The following is an 18,045-nucleotide window of genomic DNA, read 5'->3' as shown; positions in this document are numbered from 1 at the left end:
AAAAAACCCACTTTTCCGCAATAAAATAGAGTAAAATAAAAAAATAAAAAAAAGACACCTGCGATAAAAAACAAAGCTAGCCGCCCACCCAATTTTTCTAGATTCGCCATTCCCATCAAGTAAATAGGACACAATAAAAAAAGCAACACTAGTAGAAAGGAGAAAAAAGGTATAATATAAAAAAACGACCCCACCGCCCCCGGAATGCAGCTCTTTTGTAGTCCAGAACGAATGACAAAATGAAACTTTTTTTTTGTTGAGTATATGCTGTCTGTGATACCAGTATATGATTAGGTGGATTAGATCACGATAGCGACAACCCCAATGCCTCAACAGCTCTCGAAAGGTCATCTTCAGCAACAATGACAGTACCCGCTCTTGCGGTACTCAGGTAACTCATTTCAACGGCCTCGCTCTTATCGAAGTAGGTTCCTGATGTCCCACCGACCAGCTTTCCAGCTACACCACACACGATACCGGTTGAATCCACCGGAAGCCCTCTCAAATCAAGCACAATTGGGATCAACACATCCTCCTTCGACCCTAGCAAGACATCATCATTCCCAAACATGCTTAACATCTCCTTCTGCAATAGCAGCGATGCCGGCTCTGCATCTGTCAACGTCACGGAGAGGAATTGCGGCCGGCTGATCAAACACTTTACGAGACCAAGATATAGCCCTCTGTCGTCACCTCCTCCGCGGCCTTTACTAAATGAGCGACGTGCGGCGCAGAGAATGAGCCTTGTGCTTTTGTTGACTATAGGTGTGACGTTCTGTTTTTGGAGGGCATCAAAGGTACGGGTTTGAAGGTCAGAGAGGGTGGTAGTGGGTGGAGGTGAGGGTGGTTGAATTGTCAGGTTGGAGGAGGTTGAGCTGCTTCTGTGGTGGGGTGTAACGAAAGCTTCAGTGTGCTTTTCGAAGACGAAGCCACGGCGCTGGAGCGCTTTCGTGACATGGCTGCGCGCAGTGGAGGGCACAAGGATGTAGTCGCTGAAGTAGGTTGTAATGAAGAAGATTGATCTGTATATAATATCATGTCAGAATTGAGTTCGTCTGATGTGTGTGTAGTATGAGTCATTCAATCCCTGAACACGCCCACTCTCCGACAACCGTGCGCTGCACTGTGAATCTGTAAAATGTATAAGGAGTGTAGAACTTACACTCCAGCCAATGCAAGCGGGCTCGTCAAATCGAGAACCCGCTGCCCCGCATCCAGTCCCTCTCCGTCCACCTGAATTGCCATGAACTCCTCTGAGGCAATCATAACGTCGCCTCTATGGCTAGTCTCGAGAGTCTTGATGATAGGCGCGAACCATTTCTCAACGCTTTCCCGGGAACACACGACAGAGCACTCGACAGGGGTGACTGAGATGTTGACAAAGTCTTTTATTGAGGACGAAGGTCTGTTGGGTGAAGGATAGTCGGGCACCACGCTCTCGTCGTCGTCGTCATCCTCGGGCTCCGAGTCATTGCCGTCCTTCCCTTCACCATCCGGTGATACTGGTGATAGCGGTAGGATCAATGATAGGATCGCTTGAACGAAGTGGGGGTAGAGGGGAAGCGGTATGTGAATGAGACATAGTCGGCACTCCTGCAGTATTTTCACGGTTGTGTGTAAGCTTGTGTAGACACCGCCGCCATACGGTTCACTGTTAATCTTCCCATCACGACAGTAGGCGCCAATGGGTATATCGAGGGACTCGGCGGAGGAGTAGGCAGAGATTGAAGAGGTACTTCGAGACCTCGTTGAGCCTGAAGGTGATGCAGTGCCATCAGAGGCAGAGCTTGATGCGTATGACCGACTTGATCCTGCCATTGAAATACCGCCGATGGTTGAAGTTGCTGAAGATATTGAAGTGGTAGAGGAGAAAGAGGAGGAGGAGGAAATTGAAGAAGCGGAGGAAGTGGAAGAAGATATAGATTTGGGAGTGGGGATTGAATGTGGGTTACTAACAAGAAATTGGATTTGAGCACTCATGTAGGTCATGAAGCTTTATCCGCCAACTTTATAGTCCCTCTTTCTCTCTTGTGCTTTTGTGATTGCTTATTTTTCTTTCTGAGATGAGATTTAGATGTGATCTCTGGGGAGGGGGGGAGGCTAAATGGGGCAGTAGAAAAAGAACAGAACAATGTTTAGCTTGGGGTTCGTGAAGAAGATGTAGTATGACGAAAGAGAACAAAACAAATTCTTAGGAAAACAAGATTTCTAAATTGCAGAACAGTTGAAATAGGGCAATGGTGCAGGTAACTGGGTAGAGAGGGTAGGTAGAAACAATAAATAATCTTAAAGGAGACTAACCAACTGAATTATTATTTCTAAGATCAACTCCTTTTGAAGAGGCGACGGGACGGGCCCTTATGTATGTAGGTGTAGTATGAATACCAGAATATCCTAGGTAAGGTAGGATTGGGTGGGGTGGGATGGGATGTAGCTTATCCTGTTGTAGGTACCGCTGAGGTATGTAGAGTATGGTATACACTTCCGAAAGGACGAGAGCGGGTACAGTTCACCTTTCAAACCCAGCTGCTGGTTGTCCAGGGTAGTACACGAGAAGAGCCGACAGTTTGGGATCGCAGAGAAGTGGTGGGTTGGGTTAGAGTAATGTTGGTGGGAGAAAAGGCTGTTGGATGTGGATGTGATGTGCGTTGAAAGCGGTCTTGCTGTCGTATTGTATGTAGGAGGACGATGTGGAGGGGTAACTACATCTACTACTACTGCTTGACAGCGATTAGACTTACACAGTAGAGTACCTTATTGAGTAGAGTATCGACTGCTTCTAGCTAGGATTCTTAGTTTTTTTTTTTCCCTTTCCCTTTTTTGGGAGAAGGGGGGGGGGGGGTGTGGTTGTGGGCTGTGGGCGGTCCCGCCGGGGATGCCACCATGCAGGATAGACGAGCGCTGTGATCTCTGGGCTCTGGGCAGATCTCAGTCTATTGTCAACTACGCTCACCCACCCACCTAACTTACGCACCCTACCTATCATACACCATGTACTCTATGTGCTCTACTCCTCAAAGTACTCTACCTACACCTACCTGCTTCTGTCAGTTCTGTAACGGCAGCGGGGATTTCTCGTTCAGGCGAGAGCAGCGTGGCTGCAACTTCCAAACTGCGTGGGATATACCCGGAGAGAGAGACCGTTCCAAATTGTCCCCTCTGTCCCCTCTGTCCCCAAATTACTGCCCGCCTATCAATGGCGATTCGATGTACCGTTTCATACTGGTTCCCACAAAAAGTGCAACGCCACTCAGTGGACACTGTGAGACACGACCTTTGCTTTTTTGGGATAATTTCATATTTGGTTCTGTTGTCTCGAAACTTCACGATGTCGTGCCGCTGCCTGATGCTCTCTCTCCTCTCCCCCTGCACATACTCTACTCTAGATATAGCAGAATTGATATCAAAAAAAATTTATTAAAAAAAAAAAAATAGTAATCCCCTTATGGATAGACGGACGGACAGCAACAGTTACTGGAACCAACTCTTCAACCCAATATCATCATAGAGTAAGCATCATAATCAACATAATCATAATCATAATCAGCAGCAATAAAATCGCATTTACTTGCGCAGAAAGGTTATTATTATCCCGGCTGCACTGACTGTACATGTACCACACATGGACTTATCGCAGCGATTCAATGTACCACCCGCCATTCCTCCCCCGGTACTAGGCCTGTTTAACGGTACCCTTAGATGGTACCGGTCAACGAAGCGAGAGAGAAAAAAAAATCGGGCTCAATCTTGTCCCCCCACGCCGTCTGTAGGCAATAAATGGTTCGGCACGCAGCAGAAGCAGCTCAGAGTTGACGACTTAGGCACAGGTCTGCCTAGTATGAAAAGACCCTTCTCAGACGTTCTTACGCTTTACAGGATAGTAAAGTACCCCTACTACCCCAAATAAGTACCTGTATGTGCCCTATAACCACCCAATCCTCAGGCTCGTGGTACGCGATTAAGGTGGTCGCTAGATGTACCTGCTTACAGGGCCGTCAAAAAGACTGACGATCCTCTGCTCCGTGGATTCCGGTCCGCCGCGATTCAGTCGATGCTCGGAACGGCCGCGGGTCGTCTCGCAATGCGGAATGACGGGGATTGCTGACGCGATGCCTTAATTTTAGATTTTTTTTTTCTCTCCCTCCGATGCTCCCCCGTCCGTCTTCGTTCTCGGGCATTTTTTCATGAATAGCTGCGCTGGTGATAGCGTATTGGAGCTCGAGCGGTGAGAGAGAAAGTGAGAAGCAGAGAGATAGAGTGAAATAATCATATGGAAGCGGAAGAATAGACCATGCAACGGGCAACGATTGGAAGTTCGATTTGAAAGTCATCTGCCGCAAACATTTTGCTTGCTTCTCGGACGGACCCTCTGCTTCCTACTCAGGCGATTACAGACATACAACTCGTTCTTTTTTACATGTACAGCGGTACTCGTACGTACTGTGCACTCCTGCAGATCACAGGCTTTTTTTTTCTTGTTTCTACCGACGCAGCGCGAGACAGAACCGTCCCAAAGATCGAGGGCTGTCGAAAAAAAAAAAAAAAAAAAAAAAATCAACCCCTTAAGGAGGGGAAAAAGAAACGTTCTTAGGCTTGTTCATATCGATCGGGCTTTCTCGCACGTGTTCCCGAAATATCAGTGTCTGTTGGTTCTTTCAACTCTCCCCGGTAAGAGTAAACGGCCTTGCCATATTGGAAACCTTATGAGGAACGTGGGGGGAACCATTCCAGTCTTTGTAATCGTACTATACCCTTTCCTCTTCTGGCACTGATAACTTACCATCTGGTTTATGATAATCTGTCCTAGATACCATATGCACGATACAGTAGAGTTGCAGAGTGGGGTATTTGACCTTTCCAGGTAGAGGACACAGGAAAGAGACTTGAGAGACTCGCCGGGTTTATTCAGGTATGTGCTCGTGCTCAGAAAGATTGCTGACTACGACTTGTTACAAACTCGCAAAACAAAGAGTGTTCTCTACACGATGCCAGAATTGGTGAAGGAGAGGTTCGGGGGACCAGTCGGCACGGCACAAAGGAATCCCTAAACCCACGTGGGGAAAGAGCATAGGCGAGAATGTGCTCGAGGGATTGGTGTTAAGAGGGGTAAGCTATGACTGGTAAACCAACAACCACTCAGCGTGAGTCTTGTCTCCCAGCCATCACAGCAACGCGGATTCCGTATTTTCATCTGGTGGGTTGGTTCATCTCTATGAAGTTCAGCTTGTTTTGAAAAGCAAAAATGTGGGGAAGTCTCGTGCAGCTGCTGAACGGATTGGGCGAAACGTCCTCTCCTCACAGAAAGGAGATGGGTGGGGGTCGAAACGTTCGTCAAATGCGGGATGATGTCACGGCTAAAAAGCGGCGACAACGGCTTCGTCGCTTATTTTTTTCGGACATATCGCTTATTTGTGACTGACAGAAGGGGTGCTAATCTAGTGACCTTGACCCCGACTAAATACTTCGGCGGTTGCTGGTGTAGCTACCATTTCTAGAATTATTAGAAATAGGCTATCATTCCTTGATTATGCGGTTGTTGTAGATTTCGGGGGAGACATTCTTATAAACCTCTCACCATTCCCGTTATATTGCTGGTGGAAACCCATTTCCCTAGCTTGACATTCGTTTTACGGGTATAATACCAAAAAAGGGTATATATTCGTTATCCCACTCCAAGAATAGGGCAATATTATGGTATTCTTTTTATAACGCCGGTTTACCTAATTCCGTATTATTCACTGAATTCCGCAGTCCTACAGTACCGATTTCACCCCTCTTTTCGTACTGTACATGTAGTTTTCTATTGAAAATTACTAGCCTCCTTGAATCCTGAACAACTATATTCTTTTCTTTTCTTTTCTTTTTTTTTCATTCTCTATGAGCACATTTGGTATGATATGTGGTACAACTGAACAGTACGAAATTAGTAGAGGATGCTAGATTAAAGCAGAATCCGGAAGGAAGTGAGTATATTGTTACTACAAACATCACTAGTGTTTTTGAGTATGTACTTAGTATCGTGGCGAATTAATCTACTCCCAGTTTGGAGTTTTAAATAATTGAGTAACGAATATCAATATCCGCTTTTATTACCATTGGGGCCTTGGAAAGCTAGAAATGGGGCTGAGGATTCCGGGATGATTTAGCACTATCTACGTGTAACTAACCATCTACAAAAATCTAATCCCTTCCTCCTATATCATATGCTGTCGAGTAAATTGTGGTTTAACGAAGATTATTAGATGTTCTTCTCAGCCACACGTGGCTGCAATATTTTACCAGCCACCAGAATACAACTTTTCTATGTATCCACAGCTCGTCACTCGCTTGAGTTTGGAATTTCTAGAAATCCCCATCCTGAACAACACACTTCTAATCAAGCCAAACTAAGTGGTATATTGGGAAACAACACGCTCTTGAAGGAGTGCTGTTTCCCGTCGTTACCATCACCATCTCGTTCTCTAACGCTGTCTTCTTCACTCCTCTGGTCTCTGGTCTCTGGTCTCTGGTCGTCTTCCCCTCTTCCCCTCTTCCCATCTTCTTCATCTCTGACATCATCTCTTGTTTCTCCGGGTCTTTAAATAGACTTGTACACACGAAAAAAAAAATATAGAGCTTCGAATCGACTTTGTCATCCATCTACCCTCACACTATAAATCTTCTTCCCATTATCTAATTTCGCTTGGAATCCCTCTCCACTTCATCCATCTCGCAAGTGCTCATCTTTTTCGACATCAACTATCACTACGTGTCAAGCTTAAACCATCCTATCCTGACAATTTGATTTCCTTGAACCATGGACCAAACACATATAGTTGATAGTGGCCCTGTCACCCCCAAAGCTCGCCGTATGTCTGGAAGCCCCATGAGCAACAATACCTATTATCGTGGTGATCAAGGGCGGTTTCCCACTATCTCTTACACCACCTACCCAGATACCGGTGGTAAGGGTCAGAACGGTGCTATTGAGGTAGGGCATCTATTTTTCCTTCCAACAGCTTGTGAACTTTACTGATGGTGCGCGTCGAGGAGATCGATAATTCCTGCGTTGTTTATGTCAACGGCCTCACAAATATGACTGATGATCGCGTCTTATTCGATACCTTTCGTCAATTTGGTAAGGAATCCTACTAAACAATTTACCAATTTTATCTAATATACTCCAGGCTCTATCGTAAGCCTTGTGAGGCGTTCAGTAAACTACGATGCCAGGTCGAATGACTCTATGACCCAATACGCCTTTATTGGGTTCAGTAATCCCCAGGATGCTCAAGATGCAATCCAGAAGGGTGAAATAACTTTGGGAGATCGTAAATTGTACCCAGAATTCTTTCTACATACTTGCATTTATAATTCCTGTCATGCCATAAGACTAATGCTATGTATTTTAGGACTATCAAACCCCGTGATAAACCCGGGGTGAGCTATCACAAGAGCATCTCCCATGGTTATCACCACCATCATTCTTATAAGGGCTTCAAGGATAGGCCTATTCCAGAAAGCAGAGAGCAAATTCTTCAATTGCTGAACAAAAATCGTGCTGGACATCCCATCCAGCAAAACAACGCCATATACGGGCAAAAGAATCAAAGTCCACCTCATGAGCAGCAACAAATGCAAACGCACGACAATTCCGTTCTTGCCCAATTAAAAAACGATAACATGGACCCCGCCACCTTGTATGGTGGATTCAGCGGCCCTTCTGGCCCCAGGACCAGTGCTAATAATAATAATTCCCCTGTTCTTATGAGCAAAGCTCTGTATGTTGCGAACTTACCGATTGATATGTCCCCGAAGGAGCTTTTTACACTTTTCTCGGAGGTCGGACTCGTTGAGGGCTGTTACATTTTCCCTTATGCCGATTCTGCAAATCGCAGGTTTGGTGATATTGTCATGTCTTCCTTCTATTGCGCACAGAAGGTAACCCAGATCACTTTCCCTGGGTATTTCACACGATTGCTGATTTGAATATAGGCTTGTGAGGCTTTCGATGGCACTGTTATCCGTGGCTGCGTTCTAGCGGTTAGCTACAAAACACATCCAGGACCAGATGTCAATCTTAACAGTCCCCCCCCTATGCAGTTCAACCCAGCCTATCCGCCGCCTCTACCGCAGCCTTTCCCACCATCTTTCCCGCAACAGTTTCAGCAACCTGTGAACTTTGGGCCACCCATGTACCATCCTGGACCGTTTGGGCCCCAGGGTCAACAAATGGCATGGCTTCCTCAAAACTATGGACCTTCAAATCCTAACATGGTCGCCTCTGCAAATATGATCCCATTCGCTCACCAATTCCCTCCACTTCAAAACATGGCTCAATATAGCACCTTCAATATCATGTCTCCGATTTCCCCGCAAGGATTTGAGATTCAACACATCGGTGGAATTTCACCACCAGGCTCCCCGCCTTTCCAGAGCTTCCAAGACCCTATTACAGGCTGGCAGGGACAGATCCCGCCGAGAGCCATTCTTGGGCGGCATTATCATAATCGTCGTTATAACGGACGGGGTGGTCGGATGAACAATAGGCTTCCTGCTAACTTCAGCAATACTGAGCACCACAGGTCTACATCCAATTCATCTTCAACTACGCTTGCATCTCACTGCTACGACAGGCCACGATTTGATGGAACAGTCACAGTAAATGGATCGTTTATGGGCTCAACTATTGCCAGCGAATCGTATCGTAGCCCTCCTCCTGTGATAGGCGGATCGTTTACTAGTTCGTGCGAAACTCCTTCACGAAACAGCTTCGATGGAAATACTTCAGAATCAGACAAGGACTCTACACCTTCTCCCGTTGTGCTTCGCACTCTTCCCGATCCAACATTAGAACCCGAAACACCCACAAGGTCTTCGTCCCGTCCTACCGCGTTTGTCGCTCTTTCTGCCCCAATTATCCCGGAGACAACGGAGCCTGCGGATCCTGCAAATCTTTACATTAAGAACTTGGACCCCTCAGTCATCTCTACTGGAGAAGACCTTAAAAAGTTGTTTGAACCTTTTGGAACCGTATCATCTTTCGTTCTCGCAACTTACCCGAACACGTCAATCTCACGTGGCTACGGATTTGTAGCATTCCTTAAGCCAGAAGATGCCAGCACAGCAAAGGCCAAGTTGGACAGAAGCATCGTTGGAAGCAGAAGAGTTTTTGTGACTTGGGCCGAGACAAAGGAGGTCCGTACGAAGAGATTGAAAGATCTCTTCAACGGGAACGGAGGGGCGAATGAAAAGGAAAACACTGCTGATAAGACCGAAAAAGCTCGCCTGGAAGACGAAAGTTTAACGCCTACTCAATCCGAGAAACAAAACCAGAGCGAGATTACCGGGGAGTCTGTGGATACCAGTACCAAAATCCCACCGAGCCAATCGAAAGAAGACGTGAGAGAGCCTGGGGCTGCTGGGAAGAATACCGAAAAAACTTCCGGGAATGACGTTCCTCTTGTCGTTGCAGAACAGGAGATCGCCGTCACAAATAGATGGCGTGGAACTCAGTTGACTGGGAGTAAGTTGCATTGTTGTAAGATTTTATATACTAGCAGGTCTAACATATGATTATCTAGTTGCCGAAGTTGTCGAAGACGAGGAAATCTCCCGAACTGTGATTCAACGTGTCGACCCTGGGCCATCATCTGGCTCGTCTTACAAGGCGCCATGTATTGTCCGTAGTCCTGAATTTGGCAGATTTGATAACCCACCCGTGTCAACTCAGGAACCTACGAGTCAGCCAAGTGCTACGGAACAACCAAAGGTATTAAGAATTTCCCAGAAGAATGCCCCCGTAAAAGTCATACCTCCAGTTAAAATGTCTCAATGCTAATTAATGTATTTCACAGTCCGAAAAATCGAACCAACAATTTTCAGGCGATTTGACGGGCGAGCTCTCCGTGGAACATGGAAACTCTGCTCAGGTCCAGAACCAAAGCCAGACACAAAACCACAAAAACGGGAACGCCAATAGTCGTGATATTCACCGGAATAACAATAATCATGGCGGTAATGCGGGGTCTAGACTCCCAGTGCCTAGGCACGCAAATGGAAATCCTCCACCACAAGGGTATACAAAAACTGGCACCCGTATCCCGTACTCAAATAATGGAAACTCACAGCAGCAGTTTTATCCAACTTTCCCTAATAACGAGCCTCTTGGCCAGCAGGGCTCGGGAAGGAAGAAGAATTGGAAGAATTCTGGAGGTCGCCGTGCTAGGGATAGCATTTCTGCTACTCATCAGCAGGGTGTGCCGAGCCAACAACCGACCGAGGGAATACCGAACAGAGCGGAGATAGGTGTGACTGCATCTTGACAGACGGTTCACGAATTGTTTTAAACGAAAACGTAGAAAAAAGACGAGGGCGATGCGGATGAGATAGAAATCCATATCTGGCTCATATCGAAGACAGGCAATTTGCCACATGAGAGGTTGCATGAGAGTTTGGGGGCGTATTGGGTCGTATCGTTTGCTAAACTTCTTTTCCTAGGGTCTATCTTTTGGTGCGGATATTTGTTGGCTGCACTTGTGATAGATAGTTTTGTACAATATTCCACATCTTATATGTGGCAGCTACACGAAACAGTGAATTCTATCAACGGATAGTGTGTTGGAGGAAACTTTTGCTTTATTTACTTATTTTTACCTGGACTTGTATGCTGGGAAACTCACTTGATAGTTAAATGGCCGTGGGGTATGGCGGCCTGGGCACAGCCCAGCTAAAACAAATAAAAATATTTACGTTGCTTGAAATACTTATAAGTGGTCTCTTGGTACGATTGCGCTCCTATATGCTTCGTGACCCACATAAATTCCTCTCGCCATACTTCTTATGCTCAAAGGAGCCCTTGCCACTAGCATCAAACCAGGAGCAGTGGCAATGATGGGGTAATGATGGGGTAATGATCACCCCACAAGTTTTTATTGATTACATGTAATTACCCTGCCGACTGGGGTTACGAAACATGTCAATGATCAGAAAGTAACCGAGTGACACATGAAATTTACAACTTATTCCTACGTCAATCGATTACATAATATATTCATCGAGACCGTATACAACAATTAGCATGAACTACTGATAATGTACTGCATTTTTTATGTGAGAATATGTTGGAATATTCCGAGAGCAATCTGCTTTGTGTGTCCATTTCAGGAACTCGCTGTAATGGCTTGGTCATAGAAAATGCACAGATGTAGCCATGTATTATCGGGATTGAAAAATAACTCCTCCCCTTGCTTCTTCATATTATCATCCTACACTTCTTCCCCACTCGATATCGAAGGTCATTTCCGCCCACCAATCACACAACCCGAGTGCGGCCCATGAAGTACATCACAACCTATCACTCGCCCCCAAATTCAGCAAGACTACCAATTAGTTGAATCCAGCAGCAAGACAATCATTACACATCTACAACCAACGCAACCAACAAGAATGCCTGCTGCGATTATATAGCAGTAGTAGTTTAAGCTCTCGCGGCCTCTATTGGAGCTCGTAAGTGCAGTTCCTGGCTGGCTGCAGGGGTGCTCCCTGTAAGGGCAGTATTTTTCATAGGACGGGGGGGCTGTGGGTGGGTACGGCAGAGGGGTAGGGGTTGGGTTGGGGTCTGCTAATATTTGGATGGTGGAAGGTGATGCTGGATTGAGCAGCTCTGTGCGGATGTTTTTTTTTTTTTAATTTTGTTTAGTGCCCTGTCGTTCACGGGGTATTGACGGACTTGATTGATTGATTACTTCATTAAGGTATTCACGGACAGGGGGGCCTTTTGACCAATAGTTGAAGGCAAACTGAGTATAGCTGTCTTGTTTAGTTTATCCGCCAACACCCAGTGTCCGTCAATAGGCACCCCGTGAACGACAGTAGCTATAATTAGGGCGACGGTACCTGCTTTGAACATTGGACCCTTTGGGGCTATTTTCAATTGGCTAACTATTCCTGGAAAACCAACATCTGGGGGATCGTGGGAAGGGAGGAGGGAGCGCGAGCTGGCGTTGTTGGGTTTGTTTCTTACATAACATATCACTCGATCGACCATATTAAGAGCCCGTTGGAACCCTCAAAAGATCATGAGCATCGACCGTATCCGGAAGTCGAATTCTCGAAACGTTGCCTGGCCTGTTTGGTAATCCGTGGTCAGTTGCAGCCTATCAACTCTCGCGCCTGGGTCTCCACACTTCAATCGACCACGGTATTGGTTGCTACGCTCATACATCCATCTACCTGCATATACATAAATACATCGACCTCAGGTACGTGCACGGCTGGATTCGCTTATCGCCATGTTACGTCGGTGGGCCCGTACCGGTAATGATGAGCATTCCTCTAAAGGTCATGTCAGCAGTGGACATACGTGTCACAACACATGTAGATACCTACTAAAGCTACATACGATACCTACACAGTCTCTACTCTACCTAGGTAGGTATGTAGGTAGGTACATGTACTCTAACAGAAACAGCTGTTCTGGCAATTGCATACATCAAGAATGTAGAATACATGGAATTAATATATGTATGTACTTCTGGCAAATCCCGTAAGCCATCGATACTTCCCGTTTTAAACCAGCATTATTGATAACGAATTGAGTATGTCCAGGCCAGTGCACGCCTAAACGCACCTCCAGTCCATAAACAAATTGCCCAGCTACAGTGCAATACCTAGACTCCTAAAGTAGAGTAGGGGTCTATCTCATCACCGCAACAGCGCCACGTGAGGCCTATCCGCGATTCACCTACATATCTCGATTACATACCTATCCAGCCGTTAGCTAGATGTTGCTGCCCAACTACCGTCACCCCCCAGCGAATAAGCCCACAGGCTTAAACCATTGGCCCAAGTCACGGTAACATGCATACACCCACCCTTTCCCTTGACATTCCATTCCACCCACCAGTACTTTACCTACTGACCAAACGGTACTCTACCCTACAGGCTAAGCAACCTCAGACCACCATCTCCACCTCCACAACCTCGGCACGTAACTCTAAATTCTCGCGAGGCCCTCCCCTGTTTGCGATTGGCCAAACAAAACGTCCCGTCCCGGGGTCCCGCGAAGCTTAACATGTTTCAGAACGCCCCGGCCCTCTAAATTTAACCTTCTTGGCCTAGAGTGGATCGAGTGAGTGAGGGTGACAGTGACACTTGTGTTCTGTTGATAGAGTAGAGTGTGTACGTTTGGCTATCCAATCATTGACCTCGCGTGGGGAAGTTGTGGGTTGGCATTAGGTTTTTGAGGCAATTTGGGGTATTGATGGCCATGGACGGAAGTACTCTAATTTTGCTTTTGATTTCACTTTTGCTTTTTGCCTTTGTGCCTTTTCGGATGTCCTGGATAGGGACCTTGGACCCTGAACCCGAGTAAAAGCTCGCTGAATCTGTCTGCAACCGTAGCGTAGCTTGAAACCTAACTAACTACACATTTGGTAGTTGGTAGTATCTAGAGTGCACGACCGGGATAGGCAGCCAAGACTGGAGATTGTTACTATCTTTTTCTTCTTATAGTACTAGCGTAATCGGGGTGCTGATGTGCCCGTTTCTTGTTCTAGCGAGACACTAGTAGCTATGCATAATATTCGTTCCTCCAGCAATTAGGTTTTTCGGCGGGCTGAACTGATAGGACTCTGTATATACCACAGATCACACCCATTGAAGCAAGAGCTATTTTCCATCCAACGCAACACAACACGATGGGTAAATCTACATGTAACCACTCTACTCCCAATAAAAACAATAAATCTCATTTATATCCGTATACATCATTAGACAAAAGGAAAAAAAAAAACATGTAAAGTAGAGAGAGTACAGGCAAAAAAAAGAATAATGCCCAAAATCGATCATTGCACCAAATTTATTTTCCCAGCCGTACCAAAAAGAAGAAAAAAAAGAAAACCGCAAAAGAGAAACCACGAAAAGAAAAACGAAAACAGCCGTCTAACCCCAACCAAACTGCTCGCAGTGAAGAGTAACACTGGGACCAGTAAGGGTGATGCTATCAGCAACGGCATTTCTCGCAACACGCATAAGTTCCGTCGGTCCACAAGCTGTTTGTTTTGTCACACCGCGTCAGTATTTATTCAGTTACCGAAAAATTAAGAATTAAACATAAGGAGGAGAGGAGAGGGGCGGTGTTACCTCCAACAGCAACAGTGTCACGTTGCTCAGCATTCTTCACAATCCCCTTGATCAGCGCCGTCAGGTCGGGCCTGCCGCTCATAGTCTCAATGTACGACATTGGCCGCTGGTCAATCTGCGCCTCGAGATTGGCAGAGTAGCGCTGGGACAGCCGTTTGGAGATGCGCCTGTCACGGACCAGCTCTTCCTGTGTTCCCAGCGTTCCGATTCCAAGCTCCTTCTGCAGCGCTTGAATGTGGTCCCTCCCGAATCCCAGCTCCTTCTCGAGGGCTTCGGCAGTCGGGTCGGAGCTGGTTTCGATGGCGTCCTCGTCGGGGGTACCCGGCTCGGTGTCGTCACCGTCAAGGTCAAGATAGAGGGAGCGTCGGACATCGTTCTCGACCGCTGTCGCTTCTTCGACTGGCTGGCTTGTGACGATGGGGTCCGTCTTGGAACTGACGTAGATGCTAAGGTTGACTATCGGGCACTGTGTGAGTTCTCTGATCTCTTCTTCGTACCACGTCAAGTGACCTATGAAAAGCATGTTAGTACCGGTTGGTGGAAGGGTAGTTGCAGGCGTGTAGATACTTACGTTCATCACGTATCACCCACACAAACTCCATGTGTGTAACCGCGATACGATCGATATTCCGAATGATATCGATCGCGATAGGGAACGAGAACGCGCCACCACTGCCACCGGCAAAAAGAACTACTTTGTTCATTCTCTTGAAGTCGGGCACAGCACCATAAGGCCCATCGATGTAGGCTTTGATCTGCTTGTATGGATTCTTCAATGCATGCTTGTGGAGGTCCAGAGTGAACCCCTTCTGAGCACGAATGACAAACTCAATCCTGTCGGACGAGGATATCGTAAACGGATGCGACTGAAGCTTCCGAATGCTAGGAATTGAGATGAAAGCGTGAGAGCCCGGTTGGCAGTTGATAGGCTTTTCAAAGATAACTTTGGTTGCCAAACCTGCAAGAGGTACCAGGGTAGCTTTGTTGTTGAAGCTGTAGTAGACGAGACGTGCGGTGCGAATGAGCCTATCAAAGCACCAGAAAATGCCGACACCAACCATCGCTTGCCCAAACTTTTGTGGCTTGTGAAGTCCGAGGAAAACCACAGACACGACAAACATGACAACGTGAATCAGGTAGAATGCCTCGTAGAACCGACGGCGAATAATCTGAAGGGAACTCGCATAGATTATGTTGAAAGCCGCAAAAGCGACCCAACCATAAATCATCTGGTCTTGCCTCAATTTTTTGAGGTTATGGCTCATAGTGAGAGTGGCGGTGTAGATACTGCACAACAACGACATCAGCGAATGAAAAGTATTTGCCTGATGGGGCATATCTTACTAGACGTGCAAACAAGAATAAAACCAGATGGTCCGGCCAACCCATCTATGAAGTACGTTCAAGCGCTCATGAGAATACCCAGTCATATATGCAAGGGGCGTATTCTTCATTGACAGGAGGAATGCAAGGGCAGCATTGCATACGGCCAACCTGTCAGAAACAATCAGTCAGTATATATATAATATAATCTTTGCGGATGCATACGTAGGAAACAAACTTACCAGCCACACCTCTTTGCAAAGAGTGAATAAGGACTTGGCCCCTCAAAACCCACGTCGTAAAATGTGATTGCGGCATTAAGCCCGCAGTAAACCAAGATCAGAAGGAGATGTCCTCCGGAGGAAACTTTAGGAAGTTTCCGGAGGAATACCTGCCGGAAAGCCCTATAGATAGATGCTAAATTAGAATTTCCATCATTCAAACAGAATTAAAAAAATTGTGGTACCTACCTGAACGGAGCAGCAAGGCTTTTTGCCAGTGTACCTCGTCTAGTCTGAAGTTGAAATAGAGATCTCCCAAAGTTTGCTAAAACGAAAATAAGGATCAACCCGCCAAAGGCACAAGCATATAACCAAGAAGCCCGTCTGTTCTGGGCCAAAGCCCGCGCAGAAGCCTTGGGGTCGTAACCGGCCATAATGAAAAAAATCAAAAGAGGGAATTCTGGTCCGGCCGTGGTTATGGAAGTATGAATAATTGAGCGAGATAACGATCCTTATAAAGTTACAAGTTATCCCCATGCACTTCAGCTCGTCGACTCTCTACAGATAAAACTATAGGTTCGGGAAGAGCCACGGATTGCGCGGAGTTCTAGCCCGCTGCTAAGAGGATGTGACCTTCGAAAGAGGGCTGATATTGTCTTGAAAGACGTCAATTTGGATACTGGAGCCAAAAACCCATGAAAAGTACCCCCCTGTCTCATCTGTATTTGTTAGCTTTGCAGGTCACTAGAGGATATTCGATTACTTACCTAAAAATACAACCTTTCCAGTCAAATTCGATAGAGATAGACATAGCAAGCGTTGAAACCGCAAGGAATCAATGACAGAGAGTAGCCCATTGACTGCGTTTCGGCTGCACGGGGCCCACCATTGTTCGCTCATCATTCATGATGGTGCATGCAGCCTAGAATTGATAGGTTCGACTCTTTGCCGAATTAATTGACCAAGTGTTTTTTTCGTCAGCCGGCAATAGAGTGCTATCTAAGGCTCGTGATTGTCCCGCTTGTTGCGGAATGCTTCGTTTGATATCGCCCAAGAATATTCCCTGGCGGGACAGCGGAGCGACGGCGCAAAACCCGAAGGATGGCCCTCTTCCTCTCTCATTGCAACTTCTCTTCCCATCAGATGTATTCCGTGGAAAATTCCACGACTTGGGATTTTGCGGCTGGATGCACGATTCGATCGAGAAACCGGTTACTTCAGGTACAAAAACGTGCTGTGCGGAGAAGCTTGTCAAACCGCGTTTGCTAGCTTGACGTATACACATAACCAGGCCATCGACTGTTCCTCTCCCTCCCCCTCCATCCCTCCCACCACCCCTCCTCCCCCGTGCTTCTGGGCCACTCAGAGAATGACAACAAAACGATTCTTGACAGCCGAGCCGAAACTCTGCAGACGCGAAGGTCCATAGCATCAGTGCATGTGCGATATCCCGGAAGCGATTTCAATGCCGGTCCTGTGCTGTGGGTGTTATCGCAATCCTCCTGAGTGTACGTACTTGTTGCAGCTCGATAGGGCTCATACTCTATTGCGTCAAAAAAAAAAAGAAAGAAAAATCGTGGGAAAAGCCCAACGCATGGAATATGTCCCAAGATGGTGTCGAAATGTCTTCTCTGTCGACTGCATTGAGACAGATAAGTGCAGCCTTCAGCTCTTGATAGAGCCCTAACAGGCCTTGTCGATGGCCGGGCTGGCGATCAGGAACCGCCCGTCCCTTACGTGTCATAGTCGTTCGTGTTCCTGGATCCCACCAAAGTGGAACTTGCTATGCCCACCTTGGTTGGTGGCGCCGAGTAAACACCAATCACCGAAACCTCATGTCCCCAAAATGTAAACTTGGAGTGTTGAAGAAGTATCTGACCCTTGTTCAGCTTCTTCTTCTTTTGGAGTGCTGTCTTCTTTTTGCATCGAGATCATCAAGAGGACGCGGATACCTTTACCGGACCTTAGAGTACGCGACCATCCATCCACACATCCCAGGCCGATAGATAGATATTCCAAAATTCTAAGCACGATTGAGTCGGTTTACTGCACGCCTGGGGAAATTTTTTGGTCTAACCCGGCCACTTGTTCTTGGCTTATCTCTAGAGTATGGACCATCGAGTAACAAGTCATGAGACACTGTAGGTACAATTTTCCGTCGGTTATATAATCTATTGATAGATAGATCCAAATCGGGAGGTCTCGTAATAAAGAATGAGCTTAAATGACCGAATTCGTAACCATACCGATGTTGGATGTGTCTCATTATCTAATCGTGTCCCCACGCCCCGGAGAATTTGAGACAACGTTGTCTGGGGAACCAACAATAAAACAAATTAAGCTTTTTATTTTCTCCGTAATACATACATGATGTTAG

The 18,045-nt window shown here is 46.6% G+C and overlaps 3 protein-coding genes across 3 annotated transcripts; 1 reads left to right on the top strand and 2 right to left on the bottom strand.

Moving 5' to 3' along the window:
- Positions 1 to 304: 304 nt before the first annotated feature.
- On the bottom strand, positions 305 to 1,989 carry LAJ45_04803 (uncharacterized protein; the record flags this gene model as incomplete). Its single annotated transcript, XM_046114379.1, has 3 exons — positions 305 to 1,022; positions 1,163 to 1,593; positions 1,957 to 1,989. The coding sequence occupies 3 exons, from the start codon at positions 1,987 to 1,989 to the stop codon at positions 305 to 307; spliced, it is 1,182 nt and encodes a 393-aa protein (XP_045972405.1).
- Positions 1,990 to 6,796: 4,807 nt separating this feature from the next.
- Positions 6,797 to 10,304, top strand: LAJ45_04802 (uncharacterized protein; the record flags this gene model as incomplete). Its single annotated transcript, XM_046114378.1, has 7 exons — positions 6,797 to 6,970; positions 7,030 to 7,117; positions 7,167 to 7,317; positions 7,392 to 7,920; positions 7,975 to 9,505; positions 9,564 to 9,751; positions 9,837 to 10,304. 7 exons carry the CDS (start codon positions 6,797 to 6,799, stop codon positions 10,302 to 10,304), a joined length of 3,129 nt encoding a protein of 1,042 aa, XP_045972404.1.
- Positions 10,305 to 13,923: 3,619 nt separating this feature from the next.
- Positions 13,924 to 16,102, bottom strand: LAJ45_04801 (uncharacterized protein; the record flags this gene model as incomplete). Its single annotated transcript, XM_046114377.1, has 6 exons — positions 13,924 to 14,033; positions 14,125 to 14,634; positions 14,696 to 15,411; positions 15,469 to 15,618; positions 15,690 to 15,851; positions 15,918 to 16,102. 6 exons carry the CDS (start codon positions 16,100 to 16,102, stop codon positions 13,924 to 13,926), a joined length of 1,833 nt encoding a protein of 610 aa, XP_045972403.1.
- Positions 16,103 to 18,045: the final 1,943 nt, after the last annotated feature.

This window comes from Morchella importuna (assembly GCF_003444635.1).
Source record: "Morchella importuna strain M04M26 chromosome Unknown Morimp01GS012, whole genome shotgun sequence".
Lineage (NCBI taxonomy): Eukaryota > Fungi > Ascomycota > Pezizomycetes > Pezizales > Morchellaceae > Morchella > Morchella importuna.
This window is presented reverse-complemented; position numbering and strand designations above follow the sequence as displayed.